General features: G+C 41.0%; 1 protein-coding gene across 1 annotated transcript; it reads right to left on the bottom strand.

Annotated features, from left to right (window-relative positions):
• Positions 1-12,527: 12,527 nt before the first annotated feature.
• Positions 12,528-17,810, bottom strand: LOC133884872 (uncharacterized). Its single transcript, XM_062324450.1, has 11 exons — positions 17,194-17,810; positions 16,617-16,664; positions 16,373-16,528; positions 16,239-16,282; positions 15,396-15,558; positions 15,236-15,297; positions 14,906-15,092; positions 14,733-14,822; positions 14,205-14,338; positions 13,953-14,085; positions 12,528-13,716 (listed from the first exon to the last, which is right to left on the bottom strand). The coding sequence occupies exons 1-11, from the start codon at positions 17,665-17,667 to the stop codon at positions 12,742-12,744; spliced, it is 2,466 nt and encodes an 821-aa protein (XP_062180434.1). The 5' UTR covers positions 17,668-17,810; the 3' UTR covers positions 12,528-12,741.
• Between the last annotated feature and the right edge of the window lie 450 nt (positions 17,811-18,260).

The raw sequence follows: 18,260 nt of genomic DNA, 5'->3' as shown, positions 1-18,260 counted from the left end.
CCAATTCTTGTGGAGAACAGGGAGGATGTTGTGGTTGGAACTGATATGGTATTTCCATCTGTTCATGTCTGTCGTTCTGATTCATTATTCAGTCCTCACTTGATTGTAGATCTCAGAGAAATCGATATATAATCAGTTTAAACTTGCCCAGACTGTTCCTTGAAAATGTTTCCATCTGAACCGCTTTATTATACTGTCATTTGTCTGTTGATTGTACATACATACAAAGAATTCTTTAACAGTGAGTATTGGTGGGCTCGGATGTAGCTGATTCTGGCATTAGGTTCTTTGTGTAGTTCTTGAGTACAGTCTAGTTATCTCTCTTTCATGAGCCCAATGTTTGAAGACGAAGGTGGTGGTCATGAGGATTATGTTAGTTTATTAAAGTTGTGTAGTTCAGAATGAAGTAGTGTATTTCTATTTCAGAATGAATACAATAGCCAGCTAAACCTACTTTTGGTGGCAACATAATGCAGCCCAGAACCTTTTGTTTTGGATAATGAACACAAATACATGAGTTTACATTATAATTTGCTGCATGACTTAGTTGAACTTCAAGAGGACAATGAATACATGCAGTTTATGAATGTACACCAGATCCTACGTCCACATGGAGACTTAATCTAGCTCATAACCTACTAACCTACTACTATATACATGTACACAGCTTTTCTTCATTTTATTCTCCAACCATAGCTGTATTACTTTGCTTCCTTCAAGAACCTAAGTCCATCTTAGATTCTAGAGATCTACTTTACAGTTTACACAGCTTTGTTCTCTGCCTATTTGAGCGTCCAACTCTTCATCCTGAAAACAAAGTCAAATACATGCAGTGTGAGTTCATCTAAATTCTCAAGATTTCTTCTTCCATGTACCCTGTAAGATCTAATTCTATTGATTTCGGTAGCTTGCAGCTGCTTCCAAATTTGTAAAGCACTGCATGTGCAAAATTGCCACTCATAAAGAAACAAAAAGAAAAGAAAAGAAACCACCCAAAGCATGCCCACCCGCACTGCTCAAAAAGCTAGGCATATAAACAATAATAAGCTGTGACTTGTAAAGGAATATGAGAACTGTGTGTCGGCTGCAAGATGGAAGCATGAGGGCATAGACAAAATCCAAGCTTTTTTCTTTTGGAGGGAGGAGATATTTCTGATAGTACTAGGACTAGATGCCACATGATTAGTGAGATTAGAGGACAAAGATCGACCAATCAGACCCAGATCCTTTTTCAAGGTGCCAAAGGATGTCTACAGTAAAATACTTGAATACTCTTGCATGTTAAGTGTATGACTTCAATCACCAATGATGCTGCATGGCCAAACTATTCACAAAAAGGTATGGCAACAGTGACTGAATTACTCATAGTTGCAGGCCTGATGCTCGTGACTTTGGCTAATTAGCATGCTTATACTTAACTGAAAGCTTATATGGATTCAGAAACATAGCATGTTATATTATTTGTGGCTTCAATTTGCTACAGAAGTGTCATAGACTTTTACCTCAGGTCCAGAATCCCTGTGTTTTGTACTTGGGGTACGGCACACGCCCTGACTCAATCATCTTGACGTCATCGACAAGGTCTTCATAGTGGCAGCGCACCTCCTCAGCGGACTTAATGCCTCCCATGGCGCTGGACACCTTGTCCCAGCGGTTGGGTGTGCCCTCGCCATAGTAGGCGAGCGCCTCTTCAAACATCTTGTTCTCTTTCAGGCTCCACACTGGCATGGAGTTAGGAGAGGAGCTCCGTGACCCAGACATCTTTGGAGTAAGTATCCCTGGTAAGATACTGAATCAGTGCTGGTGCTAATGTTTCTTGTATCTAGTGTGTAGACTGGGTCTTTTACTCTTCAGAAGCTCCTATGTTTTGGTTTCTCTTGCAACAAGGGCAGCTATTTATAAGCCCTGGAGCTACCTATATGTGTGTGAGCTGTAAGTTGTATGGAATCATGATGGTGGATTAAAGGTGGCTGATGAGAATAAGGTTGGCTGGTTTATGAGCCAAGGGACATGGAGAGCTTGTGATCGAAATTCAAAAGAGTAGGATGCCTGTGTCTGCTAGCATCTTAAAGCTTATGTATTGAGATGACTGGTGGTGCATGATGCTAGATACAGCATCATGAGTTTTTGTGTCTCGAGGCGGCGAGCCTAGGACCCATGAGTTCATCTGTTGTTAAAGTTAATCTAGTGATGTTTGGATGACTTGTCATAATTACAATTGTACTCCGTCACCTTGCCTTAACAAATCAAGCTTTTGCATGAAATTGCAGGTGTGTAAAGCTCGCAAAGAGGGGGTGACATTCTGCTTCAAAAGGGAAAAATCATAGATTCTGGTCCTGCTGTGTGTATTTAGCCCGATCGAAATGGAGCTGACCTGATCTGGAAACCCCAATTCAGCAGCCCACTGTGTCACTGATAATGCCAATAGTTTGTTTCGCGCGCAGTTGCTTCTCTGATGCACAAGCATTGATCATTTGAACCCCACTGAGGAAATGTAACAACTGTTCATCACTACGCACGCATGGAGTGCCTCTTTTTACAGGAAAAAATAGTACTTGCATGCCATCATATCAGCTCTCCTCCCAAGCATTAGCATAGTAAAATTACCAAATCAGTATCTTATGCCTTTTCAAATGGCAAAACAATATGTTGTGTTTGTATTCATGCAAAAATGATTAAAAAAAGGCGAAGACACTTTCTCTTTATCAGTGATAAAGTAATATGGCTCAAGTTCTGATCAAAGTTCCATTCTCCAGGTCACCTCTGTTTGTTTGAACTAGGGTTCTGAAGCAAAGGTGGCAAAAAACAGCGCTAAAACAGGCAGAAGAGAGGGTAACATCAAAGTAGGATATCAAATCAAATTTATTGTTTTGTGTTTGTCATCCTTGCAGAGACCACAAGATAGAAAGGCATGGTGCTGTGGATGCATGCACCTATAATCCAGCTAAGTTACTAGCTGGACTTGCTCTTTAAGTAGAAACTGGTGAATGCCCTTGGTGACCTGACAAATTTTGTTTGCCTCTCCTCTAAGTGGCATGTCTGATGAGTTGGCTTTAAAGGGTTTTAACTTTTGCTTGGTGAGCGAAAGGAAATCTAAGCCTAGACTTTTGTACACCTGAAGTTGGCTTGATCTGGGCTGCATGCATGCCCCATGCATGATGAGAGATGGATGATTATGTGCCAAAGCAAGGCATGTTGAGCCCTTTTGCACTGAAGAATACATTTCACCTGTTGCCAGGGCCTTGGAAGAGGGAATTACATCTGTTCTCTGTGGTCCATGCTAATGCTACTACCCTCATGATTCTGAAACTGCACTTAACAGCAAGGCACTTGTTGCATGTTTTAAAACCCTTAATCAGTAAATCCTTATTATGTCATGTCTGCAAAATGCTGTCGCAGCAGCATGGAGGCTCTCTGTGGTGTCTCACATATGAGGCTGGCATGCAGGTTGATGGCTGAGAGCACAGAGCTCGTAACGTGTGCGTATCAGCCAATAGGCAGTGGCTGTCCCTGTAAGGTGCCCTGAAGGACGTGCTTCCTCAGAAGTCAGAACTGCAAAGGTGCGCAAATCAAACCTCTGATTGAATGCTTCCAGGCCTCATAGTTCCTAGATTCCTGTCTCTATCTGATGTCCTATTATTTACCATTGCCCATTGGCATACCAGCTTGATGCATCTGATCGCAATCACCTCTCAACATGTTCCACGGCTAACATGATTCTAGTGCTTGGTTCGACAAAGATACTCCCAAAATTCTGTTACTTGAAACAAGGACATGCATGTAACTCAAGAAAGTAATTTGTAGTATGATGCATAATTCATTGGAGAATGGAGAATACTATGATGTGGGCTAAGAACATCCACTCTTTACACCATGTTTTTCTTTACAATCTCAGCCATCCAGTGTACAATCCATAGAACATATTCTGAAGGAGAAAAGCAGCCGGTGAATACCTCTGGGGACCAGAGGAATATATCTATGTGGGTATATGTATCTTTCATCTCCAATGACCCTGGAAAGGGAATTGACTACACTCCAATCTTGTTCCTGGATTGTTCGTGCTCATAGAGCCTGGGAATTCGCATATTGTCCCGCGCAAGAAGATTTGATTTAGCCGCCACTTGACCTGTCCAACGGCTGCCGTTTCTTCTTCAGATGAACTCGCGTGGAAGGTATGTGTCCATCGGATGCATCGGAGCAGCAAGTTGCAGTCTTGATTCTTGCAACAGTGATCAAGCCATCCGGAGATCTCTCCCTGGGAATCATATCTGCATAAAGCCGTCGGAAAGATGCAGGATTCCTTCTGATATTTTGAACCATCCGGGCGAGGCTTTCAGGGAGATGCTGGGCAGTGAAATGAAGGCTTCTTTCATTCACTTCGCAAGCGTTTCTGAAGATTTTGGGTTATTGTTCGAGTTTACAGCTTCGTATGGGCTGTTACGACAGATCAATTGTGACTTAAGATACTTCAAATCTTGAATCTCTATTTGTATTTGCTTCTTATCCTGTAAAATTGGAGATTCTGGATTGAGTATACTGTGTTGTTTTCAAATGAAACGGGAAAGCATGGTGGTATTGAAGTGACTGCATTATTGTTTCTTTTATAGAAAATATACATTATCCTGTAGCTTTTTGTCTACAAAGATGTATCGGTTCTTCCGATTCTTCTGACGTTGAAGTTTCAGAACATCCACCAGTGAGTTATACGGTCAACTTGTCTCTTATTTAAATCCTTCGTCAAGTATTAGCATAACTGCTTCAGTATGAGCCAACTCTTAACGGCTTTTGCTGTAAGCCATCGTCAGTTGGTATCTGGCCAGCTTCTTTGATGCTTGCCAGCTGCTTTGATGCTTGTTGAGAAATCGCTGCTATTAGATGTAGTCTAGCGATTTTTTTTAAAAAAAATAATTATAAATAAGATATAATGTAGGAAAAAAGTTACTTATTTTTTATAATGAGAGGTGCTGGCTCGTATATATAGCGCTAAAAATCTTTAAGAGATAGAATCAATCTTTAAAAGATAGAGACCTATTACAAGAATACCAAATCTTTAGAGATCGAGACGAGTCCAAATTCTATCGTAAAACTTAAGGTTTACTAACACTCCCTATTAGACACTTCTCGCGAAATACATATATCTCATCAAAATTTTAAAAAAACACAGTGAGAAAAATTCTGAGAAAAATTACATAGCTCGTGACATGATCACACGAATTACCTCATTAAAAACCTTAACATGAGAAATTTCAGAAAAACTCATTTAAGCGAAAAAGAGTACAATTCACCCAAAATACTTCAAATAATCTTCATAATTAACTTTGGACACATAATCTTCTTGACTAAGATTTAATTCTTCATATTAGTATTATGTGAAGATTCTTCCCCTGAAATATGCAACTCTCTAAGTTTCATCATCCCAATGCAACGAACACATCTTTTAAAACTATATGTGGGAAGAGACTTAGTAAATAAATCTGTAAAATTTTCACATGACTTGGTATGCATTACTTTTATTTTATTCAGCTTATGCAATTAATGAGCATAAAAGAACTTAGGTTGATATGTTTTGTTAAGTTATTTTTCGTATATCTCTATTGCACTTGTGCAACATATACAATATTATCTTCATAGATAATAATAGGGGTGTTAGTATTGTTCAAACCACATGACTACAAGATATGATTGATCACTCTTCTAAGCCATGCGTATTCCCGTGCGGTTTCATATAAAGCTATTATTTTTGAGTGGTTTGTCAAAGTAGATACAAGACTTTGTTTCAACGATTTTCAGGATATTATAGTTCTACCACATAGGAAAACATAGTCAGTCTGTGATTTTGCTGTATGCGGGTCTGACAGGTACCTAGCATCTGTGTATCCAACCAGACTTATGTTTTAATTCTTTATGTAGAACAAACACATTTCTTTGCTACCTTACAAGTAGTGCAGAATACCCTTCAAACCCTTCTAATGCCTTTTAGTGGGCTCTACACTGTATCGTGCAGGTAGGTTTACTGCAAACGCTATGTCGAGCTTAATGCAATTAGCCAGATACATCATCACACATATTGCACTTAAGTATGGAAATTTCGGTCTTAATACTTCCTCCATCTCTTCTCTTGATCTATAGGGATCTTGAACTGCTTGCAATGATCTTCCGACCATAGGGGTTTAGCGAAAAATTATTTTTCAAAAACCAAACCACTGTAACAACTTCTGAGTGTAGTTTGACTGATGTACTAAAATTCATCTGTCATATACTCTAGCTACAGGTCTAAGCAAAACTTGATTTTACCTAAATCTTTTATTTCAAATTCATACTTCAAGTACAACCTTACTTCTTCTTTTGTACCAATGATATTTAGATCATCTTCATATGCACAAATCCATCCTGGGATCTGACTGTTTCAACCCATATAGTGGCTTCTTCAATTGTACGCTATAAAGATGTCTATTTCTTCTATCCTGATTCGGCAATTGTATTCCTTCAGCTATCTTCATATAAATGTCCGAATCAAGGCTCCCATAAACATATGCGATCACAACATACATCAATTTCATTTTCAACTCCAGATTAACAGCCATTGAGATTAAATATATAAAGGTAATGCCACCCATCACCGAGAAATATGTTTCTTTATAATCAATGTCTGATTATTGAGTGAAACCTTGTGCCACTAGTCATGCTTTGTACATCACAATTTGATTCCTTTTATTCCTCTTACGAACAAAAATCCACTTGTATCCTACTGGTTTGATGTAGGGAGGTGTGCGGCATACTGGCTCAAAAACCTCTCTTTTGTTCAGGGATAACAATTTAGCCATTATTGTCTTCTGCCAGTCTTCCCAATATGACCTTATTCTACATTCAGTGAGCGATGCAGGCTCAGGGTCATGATCTATGACTGTAGCAATTTTATTTGCGAAGTATGTGTCGACTATTGTGATCGCTCTATTCCAGGATTCTCCTGAATTCATATAGTTTATTGTTATTTTATCATGGTTTGCACTTTTAGGTGATTCTATAACTTGCTCTTCATAATTTCTTTAAGGTGCTTCTATATCTTGCTCTTCATTATTTCTTACTATTGGAATAAGCCATTTAGTTTATCAGCGTCAATTTCTATTTCAGCGCGCACATTTTTGCTGGTTTCTTCCTGCCTGGGAAGATTCAAATCCGGTATGCCTACTTCCTAAGGTTTCACACCATCGTCATGTCTCAACTAGCTCCCTTTCATTTTGCTTTGGGGCATTTTTATGATCAGTTGTGGTAAGCTCTCATTTCTCACTTTCGTCAGATATTTCTGGCTATTTGGGACTTGAGAAACCGAATTTCTTGTCTTTTTTTTTTAGCTCTCAGGACAAGATGAGAGGTACCTTGTTTCGGTACTTTCACCCACTCCGGTGCATTGCATACATGCACATACGACTTAATCACGCTCTTCAAATCACAAAAATGATCAGGTAGATCGTTTGCTAATTTCTACAAATCGATAATTTTCTGTAATTCATCATTTGCTTCACTAGTGCGAGGATCATGTGCCACAATTCCTTCATCCTGCTATATAATTTCCCGACATTTTTCGTCCAAAGGTATATTTTTCCCCCCTAATGACAAAATTATTTTCACCAAAAATACAGTCAGCAAAGCGGGTCATATGCAGATTTTTAGTTGTCGGTTCTAAATATCGGATTATGGATGTAGTCTCATAACCGATATATATTTTAACTTCCGCAAAGGCCTCATAGCGGTTCACTGTGGTAGCGGTATCGGCACATAAACCATTCATCCAGGTCTGCATAAATGTGAAATTTTCAGAATCATCCCTAGCACTAGTTGCATAGGTGAATAGATGTCTTAGGAGGATGGTCTGTAATTAATGAGGGCTGCCACATGTAAGACTGCATGTCTCAAACATGTAGCATGCAAATTATAGTGCTGCAACAAAGGTCTAGTAATGAACTTTATTCTCTTTATCAGCGCTTCGTCTAGTCTATTCTAAGTGCAATAATCATTAGACGTTATATAAGTAAATTCTCCAGTATTGTACATTCTGATGGATTTCACGCGATGATCAGAAAAATTATTCTTAATTTGTATGATCTGTAATATCAACTTTGCAAAGGCATGGTTGCGAGTAAATAATAGACATCATGCATACTACCACTTCGATAATGCGTCTATTAATACCATAAAGTACCGAAATAGGCCAGAAAACGACTGAATAGGATCACAAATATCCCCTAGATTCGGTTCAGGAATGCAGAAATTTCATCTTGTACCTTCAAGATAGACAGTCTTATTATTAATTTTCTGGTAGCACATGCATGGCATAAAAAATCTTCGTGATTCGGGGAATTCTTCACACTTATGTCATAACCTTGTGAGTTAGTAATTATGTTCCTCACCATTTTAAGACCAGGGTGATCTAATTTACCATGCCATAGGGAGAATAACTCTGCACTACTAATGAACACTTCAGGTGCTTTAATGTGAGTATAGTACAAGGCACTGCTTATGGAGATAAGTTTTTCTAATATTCTCACTTCACTATCACGATTAGTGATGAGTAGGTGCTATCTACCATCTTCTTTACTAGTTTCTACCTACAAGCCAATAGTGTGATAATATATAAAATTTAAGAGATTTCTTGTAGATTCAGGGTACAATAATGTTTTTTTGATGTTCAAAGTAGTTTTCATAGGTAGTATGATTATGGTTTTTTCAGAACCTACTATGCATTTATCACTACCAGTAATAATCATCACTTTTTCAGAGTTGTTTTCGATAGACTGAAAATCACATTTTCTCTTAAGATGATGTTTGTGGTTCCACTATCCACAAAACACACTTCCTCCATGCGAACGCCACACATATTCTATGCCGAAAAATATTGTTTGCAGGTAAGCTTGCTCTTCTTGAGCTTTCATTCATTCATTCAATCCTTCTAAATTCAGCTACTAGATAAATGGCTAATTACTCTAATTCTAGGTAGAGTTTGTGAAATATTCGGCCACTTCTTCTTCAAAGGCTTTCTTTTCTGCTTCATCCTTCATGGCATCTTCTATGGCAGTAGTGGAGAGCAAAGTAGGAGGCCTCTACATCATTCATTAGGAGGTCTTTTACTACCAGTGTGGGAGCATCATCAACTTCCATGTGAGATGCTTCCCTTTCTATTGCGGCTACTTTGTCCACTTCCATCCCCGCTGCAATGGTGAGGTGTGCTTCTTGCTGCTTCCACAGTATGCTTTGGTGCATTGCAGATTCTAGTTCTGCTCATCATATGGCGTGACTTCTTTCTTTATCTTGCCATTATCATCACCAGACTTGACCTTGTTTGCCACATCTTATTGCGGTTATTGCGTACTTTAAAAGAGTTGTGATTCACTTCTAGGCCACTACTCTTGCCTTGCGGCTATGATAAGAAGTTTTTGTTTATGAGTTCATCATGAACTTCAAGAAGCTTCAACACGTCGGTCAGTTCTATATACTTCTTATATTTTGATTGACAGTGATTGTGTGCGGAATCTATCACATTCGGGTGGAAAGTGGAGAGAGTCTTCTCAATTTTCTCCTCTTGTGATCTCTATCCTGCAGAGACACAAAATTGTGCAAATGCGGTGCAACGCGCAGTTGTACTCCCTAACATGCGTGTAGTCATAGAAACGGAGACGGAGCCATCCTTACTCTACAAAAGACTTGATGTTGTACTTAAGGTGTTCAAAACGCTCCTGTAGTGTGTTCCATCGTGCTTTGGTGCTGCTCATTGCCATATACTCATCCTTCAAAGTAGGGGAGAGATGGTAGCAGAGAAAATGAAGTGTCTAATCATTCTCATCCTCTATGGAAACCATTGCACTACTTGTCGAGGGTAAATCTCTGACAGTGATTCTTGGGTATGCTGGACAGTGAGCGTGTGGACGGTGTTTCAGGAAACGGGTGTGTGTGTGTCCGGTGGACTGGGGGACACAAGAAGTTATACAGGTTCGGGCCTCTTGGAGGATAATAGCACTACGTCATGTGTGTGTTATGAAGGATCTCAATTGATTACAGATGATATTTTTTGCTAGTTCCTTGTCCCTCCCTTTGGAACGAGGCCCTCGTCCCTTTATATAGTAGAGAGGAGGAGCACTTATATGTGGGTCCAAACAGAAAGGTCTCAGCTCATCCTAATATCTAATCCAACCCATCATTATGGAGGACCGGCGAGCCCACTTGCTCTGAGGGCACCGTGCGTCTAGTTGCCATGCGTTTAATGCCACGGGACGGGACAAGGTCCTTTTGTGCTGACTCCATCCACTTGCCTGGTCAGGCTGCTGATAATGTCTCATCCACCGTGCGCCACCGTGCCGGCCTGCAAAGTTCTACCTGTAGCATTTAATGCTATGGGATGGAACAATGCCCTTCTGCGCTGACTCCATCCACTTGCGTATTGTGTTGCGTCGTATTGCTAAAATGGATTGTTGCAAATTTTTTGATATCTTCTATGCTATTATATGAATATTACTGAATTTAAACGCATAACAGGCAATTTAAACAGTAACAATAATATAGAAATAAATACTACATAATTGTAAAAACAGATCTAAAATTCAAATTCTAAAGGCATTTTTCTACAAGAAAAGTATTCTCAGAGTTTTCTACAAAGTCTATGGGTTTATATGTAAAATTCTAGGATTTCCGTAATTTCTAGAAACCATATGGTCTAATTTGCAAAAAAACAGGGTCTTTGGATAATTTTTAGAACAATCAGGGGCCTAAACGCAAAATTTTAGGGATCATGCTCAAATACTTGAAAACATAGGGGGCTAAATACAAAAAAAATCGGATTTTCTATTCCTTTTCCTTTTTTTTTCTCTGGTTTTTACCCTCCATCGGGCCGGCCTGCTTACTGTTTGGGTAGGCCCGGCCCAACTTGGCCCACCCACATCTTCTAAACGTGGGGTGGCTAGGGTTTCTAAACCCTAGCTGCCACTCGATCTGGCCCGCCCCAACTTGGCATGCCCACATCTTCTAAATGCGGGGTGACTGGTGCTCGGCAATGCGCCGTGAGGCTCATCCCGCAATGGTGCTCGTGCGGGAGCGCTGAGCTACAGCGTCGGCGAGGCGGTGGCTGACGGTGGTGCTCGTGCAGGAGTGTTGCGTCGCAGGGCCAACGAGGCGACGACGATGACGGCTTTGAACGACTGTGGTGGTGCGTTGTGGTGCCGGTGGTGACTTCAAGTTGAGTGGCTGCTTCAGGCGGTGTGTACGGCGGGCAAGAGTGCTTGTGTGGGGCGCAATGGGCGCCCGGATTCAAGCGACGGCAATTCGGTAGTGTGTTACTTCAGGGTTCAGGCAGTCGCGCGTGCGGGCGCGCAACGGAGCTACAAAGCCGTCGGCTTCATGCGGGCAGTGTACTCCCCCTTCCCCTCTTTTTTTTTCTTTCTTTTGAGCTTGTGTCGGTGGCCTTCGAGCCACCATGTACGGGGACGGTTGTCATCGGTGGCGGTGCAACGAGGCCGCCAGCTATGTGTTGTGCACCTCCCTCTTATTTTTCATTTTTTTCGATTTGTGCAGGGAGGGTGGTCACCGGTTTGCCAGTCGGCAGCGTGTTCCTTCGTTTTCTAATCTGTGCAAAGACGGCGGCCGCCGGTGAGGTGGCGGCTATGGGCCCCACCGGCCGTGTTCGTTGCTATTAGGCGCTACAAATCAATCGTACCTTTCAATCCTTGCGAGCCATTGGTGCAGCATAGGGTATATTGGCTAAGCCATGGCCTACCCATTTGACGACGACGTTTATTCAATACAGATCGGTCGTAGCCAATTCGTTCTGCTAGCTTGATCTCTGGCAGAGCTTCGTGCTGATAACATGTTGAGAAACCGCTGCTATCAGCTGTAGTCTAGCAATCCTTGGATAAATCAATTGCAAAAGAAGGCATAATGTAGGAAAAAGTTGTTTATTCTTTATTCTTCCGTGTTTATAATAAGAGGTATTGTCTCGTATATATAGTACCAAAAACACCTAAACAATATAATCAACCTCCAAGAGATAGAGAACTATTCTAAGAAAATCAAATCTTTAAAAATTGAAACTCCAAATTTACTAACAACCCTATCAAGTAGATTGGATTCTGCGGCCGTCTCTGCATCAGCCGGATTCCAAATCTCGAACACACAGAAGCTTGGATCCGATTCTACTCTGATCATCAAGTTGAGGAATGGGAATCCAGGGTGGTCTCTGCATTGCGATGCTGGGATTCAAAGTGCGCGCCTGCTTTTCATCTGAAAAGGAAATGCCCGCTGATTCCAAAGGAACTTTATACCCAAAGGCGCCTATCAGGTCCAAACCATACCCCAAGGTGAAAACTAGGTCAAATAAAAACCATAGCCCAAGTTGGCAAGGACTTGCACAATCCTCATGGATTAGTAAGGAAATCAGTTTGTTTTCCTTCTTAATATAATGCTAAGGGTCCTAATTCCCCTCTTTACAAACAAGGTATCAGAGAAAAATTCGCTGCCTGGTGAAGTGTGCGAATTGAGATCAATGAAGCTCAAGTAATGATTGGTTTTTTAACACATTATATTATTCGCAAATACAATATAACTCACGCTGCTAAACTTTCGACACATCATTTCTCATAATATAACTTGAGGAAAACAGCTGCCTACAGACTAGGCAGATATAGCTGGACATAGACAAAAATTCAGCTGCTGAACAGAGGGCGAGCACACCCAAGCCATGCATGGCTTCTCAGCTTCTTACCTCGGGGATTTCCCGGTCTTCTTCCCAGCTTTCCCTCTCATGCCTTTCTGGCTACCCTTCCCCTTGGCGCTTTTGCCACCCTTCTTCCCTTTCTTCCCAGTCCCCCTGGCCCTCTTGTCCTTCTTCATCCGCGGATCCACCAATACCTTCCCTTTGCCAGCCCTCACCTCAACTCCCTTCTTTGCAACGACGTACTCCTTCTGAGGCTTCTTTGGCATCGCCTTCCTGTAAATGCGGTCGATCATCTTCCTCTTTGACAGCTCGTTTATGTCATTCTGGTCTGCGACGGCATCTGCCTTTTGGCGTGCCTTGTCCAATTGCCTCATGGCAACTCGCTTCTTCCGAGCCTTGGCCTCTGCAACCTTTTTGGCTGGACGGGCATCAATCTCCTTAAACATAGCCTTCATGGCGGCTACTTCCTCACGTGTAACAGGCTTCATAGGCTGTCTATGCCTCTTTTCATCCTCAAGAAACCATGTAGGTAGACCTTCATCATCAAACACGTACCTGTTGTAAGCATCATCAAGTATCTGCTCTCTCTGCTTCTTCCTCAGCATCTTCTTTGCATAGGCTAGTACTTCAGCCTTCGATACATCATCGAGATCCTCCTCTGGTTCATCTGACTCATCAGAAGATGAAGATGAGTCATCTTCAGTTCTAACTGGTTCTGCTGGTACAATCTCAAAATCATCTTGTTTCAAACGCTGTGCTCTAACCAGTTTTTCCTTTTTACCAGTATCTATCTTTTTCGAATTCCTCTGCAACTTCTCTCTTTCATCTTCACTATCACTCTGCTCAGCAACGCCTGTTCCTGCTTCTGTGAACACATCCTGACTGTACCACTGCTCTATAATCTGCTCTTTAGTTGGCTTCTGTTCATCTAGAGATAATAAAAGGGGATTTGTCTCTTGATCTTGATCTTCGTCAAAACCTTGATCCATTTCAAAATCGTCACCATCATCTTCACCTCCCTGATAAGTTTAGAAGATAATAAGAACATGTATCATCATCAAAGCCTACATACTTTATTACTGTAACCTAGACGAAAGAATTGGGGATAACAACACCGTACAAGTTCAATCCTTTGGCTGCTGCAAAAATCTGGTTTCAAATGCCAGGATACAAATTGACAGCAAAAAGGAAGAGAGAGACACACACACACAATTGTCATTGTGTTAAGACATCATGTGAAATAGGTCGGTATTACCTCTAACAAGTCTGCATCAGCGTCAGGATTGATTCGCTTTGCACGCTTACGTTCTTGTTTTACTTCCCCGCCCTTTTTCGTTACAAAGCGCTCATAAGCTTCATCAAGCATCTCCTCGAGCTGGGCATCATACCTGGTTTGAACGATGATAGGTTACAAATATGAATATTTGACCACTGTACATTTTGAGAAATATGAATATTTGACCACTTATTTGTATGTTTTGATGGTGTGGGTGTCCAAAAAAATTACCTCTGTTGTTCTTCATCAGAGTCCATTTCCTCATCAGAGTCTTCAGGAGCTTGAATTCCCTCATCCTCACTGTCTCCAATGCCATCTTCCACATTAAGCTCTGCTGATTCAACAGCTTGAAGTTCTTTTCCACCCTATAAAAGAAAAATGAGCATGAAAACCAAAGAATTAGATGATCATGAATATATCCCGTTCGCAAGAAACAAACCACAAGGAAAAATATAAGCTATACAAGTCATAATTTGAAGGTGGCTTCAGAAAAATCCTAACAGAACAAGAATCAGTTTGGTGTGTTTCAACAAAAATGAAGGTTGCTGAATTTATAAATTATTGCATGCAGAGCTAGTCGGATGAGATAAAAAAAGCTGGAGAGAAGCATTTTTGTTCTCTAAAGTGTAACTAAAAAAGGTACTGTTTCAATATCATAAAAAACTGAAGCTCTTCAAATGAGCTATTACTATAAGATTCCAAAGAAATACCACTAAGAAAACATCAGGACCAGATATGACTACGGAAACAGAATGATACCTTGATAGCACTAATAGAAAATAAGTCAGGATCTCCATAGTTGTCTCCTGTAGCATCTATCTGCATTCCTGTTGCCTTGCGCGCTTTATCCTGGAATGAAGAGACCCATATGTTAGCACAAAACTCAAATTAAAATCACATGTTGCAAAGGTTGTATACATATTTCATAATACCTTTGCTCGACGCTTTGACTGACGTTTTTTCTCTCTCTTTTTCTTTCTATCAATGACACTGGTCAATTCTTCCATTTCCTGTAGAAGTTGGCCATCATCGTTGATCTTTGTGTTCTCTGCAGCATCATCAGTCTTTGGGGTGACTTGTGAAGATGATGACAGTGCTCTCCGTAAGCGAATCCGCCATCTAACATAATTATGGAATAGATACATATGAGATTGACATCCTCTGCACATGCTCAACTTATAGACATGCTTGGGTTATCATAACCATTTCAATGAATGGAATTAAATTGTGTGAGAAATTATAATGACTAAGAAGGTACTCACTTCAAGATATGCTTGAAACCATTTTTATCCAATAAAAATAAATCCTCGCAGAGATTTTTTATCTGGCACGAATCAAATAACAAGCAGTCAGCACCTATGACTAGAACAGACAGGAAAGACAAGCCAGACAATATGCTTGGCAAAGGCATTACTCCACTACCTCATCTGTTGTAAGCTCGTGGTTCTTGATGTCAAGAGATGCTGGATCATCAAATGAAATCGCATTGTAGGAACCCAAAAACTCCAGCGGCGTCTGGGCCTCGGACCATATAAAGTTCGATGCCAAACCGACTTTCCGCAATGTTGTATTCCCTTCGTCATACCTACAGTTGATATCAACATAAAAATCTAATGTGTTATAGTATCCACCAAAGAGGACTTGCATAACAAAAAAACTTAAAGCTACAAATTCTACAAGAAAGCATCAGCAGATCCAGATAATGTTAATTTTTCATTACGCTTATTCAAAATGCAGAAGAGTGCAATATATCAGGCTAAAATTTGAAATGCTTAATTGATTATTTGACTTTGCAAAAAAAAGAACTGCTAAGAACAGACATCAAAACATGCTCAATGACTTTACACGAAATAACATATCAACTGGGCGAATTTCCCTGGTATCAAGAGTATGTATTTACACATGAGCTACACCACTGCAAAATAGGTTGTTATACTGAATGTAAGAAACGGAATGGTGAAGGAAAAACTGATATAAGTTGAACATTCTGCTCCCCTGTGTTGTGAACACAATCTATTACACCAATATAATCGTTAAACCATGTTAAAAGAAAAAACTCAACCAGTAGATCCTATAAATTACGAAAGTACCAAAGCTAACTATTTGATGCCTTCAAAACTTAAGTACAGAAATGCAAAAAAATCATGTAGCATGATCCGAATCCAGGCGCATACTTTCAGAAGTAATAAAGCAGAAGACAGTACAAAGCAGGAGGAAAAAGGAAAATAAGCAGAACTCCAGCAACAAGGTAACAAGGGGCCCTACCCATCACGGTGCCTCTTCTGCCTATCATTCAGAGGATCCCTAGGCTGCAGAGCACACAACAGTTCCAACATTAAGGGCTGCTATCACACACAAGGAAAAAAACAGGCAGATAATTCAGACATGTCTCAATGTACCTTGTTCTTTTCTGGAACCACACTGAACAAGTGCTTTATATCAAGAAGTTCTGGTTGAATCTTTGCGGGAGCTTTATATCTCAGACAGATGATATAAATTTCAGCAGAGGTAGACCGACTTGCTGTAGGTTTAGTTGCCTCAACCTTCTCAAAAAACTGCAAGTGGAGATGATATTTGATGTTTCAATGAACTAAATAAAATAAACAACGAAAATTTGTTATAAAGCATGTGATTAATACACACCTGTTTAAGACAGTACATAATAGCGTTGTAATCTTGAGACCTAAAAACCTGTCAAAGAAAAGAACAGTTGATTCAATATGTGTACTGAAATATGTGAACAACACCATGGTAATTAGCAAATGATGAAATGATGCATAGCAGATTGAACAACTAAAGGAGATAAGTCATAATAAAACACATGACAATTCTGTTGGAAGGCATAAACTATCAAAATCGCCCAAGTAGACGCCAGAAGAGTGCATACTCCTACACTGCTTCTACAGTACAGAACCACCTCGATCGGGATCCTCTGCAGTTGCTGCTGGCAACCGCAGAGAGGCTACTGTAGCTACAAATGCAGTTGCTGCTGGCAAACGCTACTATTACACTTGCCTATGAAAAAAAATTAAGAAACTTCAAGCCGTCAAACTCATAAGGGACAAAAATTTATCGAATGTTTTCACTATAGATATTTTACAATTGCATTTGCCTCAGAAACAAATGCAGCATACTCAAGTACAAATTGAAGCCAATGCAAAGCGCCCGCTGTAACGATTTGCCTAAAAGGGGCGTCCTTCTTTTGCGGACATCTCCTTACCTTGGTGATGAACGCGCCCTTGGGGGCGAGGAACATGGTAGCGAGGCGTAGGGCGTCGATAACGAGCGCCGACTGCGATGTGGCCTCCTGCGCCCAGGCACCGCCGACGTTGGGGGAGCCGTCATGGAGAACGACGTCGAAGGCGGCGACGCCGTTGGAGTCCATCAGCCTCCGTACCGAGGCGCGGCACTTGGTGGTGGTGATGTCCTCGGTGAGCGAGTAGGCGCCGCGGATTGGGCGGATGGGCACGAGGTCGACGCCGACGACGAAGGCTCCCACGGGGGCATGGTTGACGGCCACCTGGACCCACCCTCCCGGGGCGGCGCAGAGGTCGAGCACCGCACGAGCCGTCGGAAGGAAGCGGAAGCGAGCGTCGAGCTGGAGCAGCTTGAAGGCCGCACGGCTCCGGTACCCCTGCTCCTTGGCGAGGTGGTAGAACTTGTCCTGCCGCTGCTTCCCTTTTGCCTTCCCCATCCCCTCCGCCGCTGCTTCAGCCGCCGCCGACGAGGAGGAGACTTCTCAGCGAGGAGGTGAGAGCTAGGGTTTTGGGAGTGGTTTTGCTCCGGCGGCGGTTGGATGCTTGCTGCTTCGGTCGTTACGTCGCAGGCTCCGAGGCGGTTACGTCGCAATGGGTTCGTGCCTCGTGGGCCTGGGCCTTTTCTTTTTTAGGCCGCTACAAGAAGGGGAAGAGCTTTTTATTTTTATATTTCCAAAATCAAAAAATTATAAAAGTAGATGTTTATTTTTAAAAAATTATAAAAATAAACTATTATCGCTCATTCAACTTAGTGATAGATTTTTAAAAATAAACCTATCACCCTCTAACGGATAATAGTTTAAAAATTAGAAAATTTTATGTTCTGTTAACTCAAAATTTAAAATAATATCTAAATAGTCATGAAAAATTCTAAAAATAATTGATGGTGTGAAGGATCCTATGATCTAGCTAAAAAGATTAGACAAAAATATAATCTATCAATGAGAAATAAAAAAGACATTTTATTGACCTCTTAGACTATATACGATGAAATTTGTCTTTTTCTCATTGTAAAAGTTTGAGTTGAAAT

The sequence above is a fragment of the Phragmites australis genome, chromosome 11 (genome assembly GCF_958298935.1).
Source record: "Phragmites australis chromosome 11, lpPhrAust1.1, whole genome shotgun sequence".
NCBI lineage: Eukaryota > Viridiplantae > Streptophyta > Magnoliopsida > Poales > Poaceae > Phragmites > Phragmites australis.
The sequence above is the reverse complement of the archived record's forward strand: the minus strand, read 5'-3'. Positions and strand labels throughout refer to the sequence as shown.

Excerpts from the sequence above, each read along its gene's own strand:
- LOC133884872 (XM_062324450.1), bottom strand. The coding sequence starts at position 17,667 with ATGGGGAAGGCAAAAGGGAAGCAGCGGCAGGACAAGTTCTACCACCTC. Across the intron at positions 15,298-15,395 it reads ACGAGCTTACAACAGATGAG|ATAAAAAATCTCTGCGAGGA; the intron begins GTAGTGGAGTAA and ends GATTCGTGCCAG. Across the intron at positions 13,717-13,952 it reads CTGATGCAGACTTGTTAGAG|GGAGGTGAAGATGATGGTGA; the intron begins GTAATACCGACC and ends TAAACTTATCAG.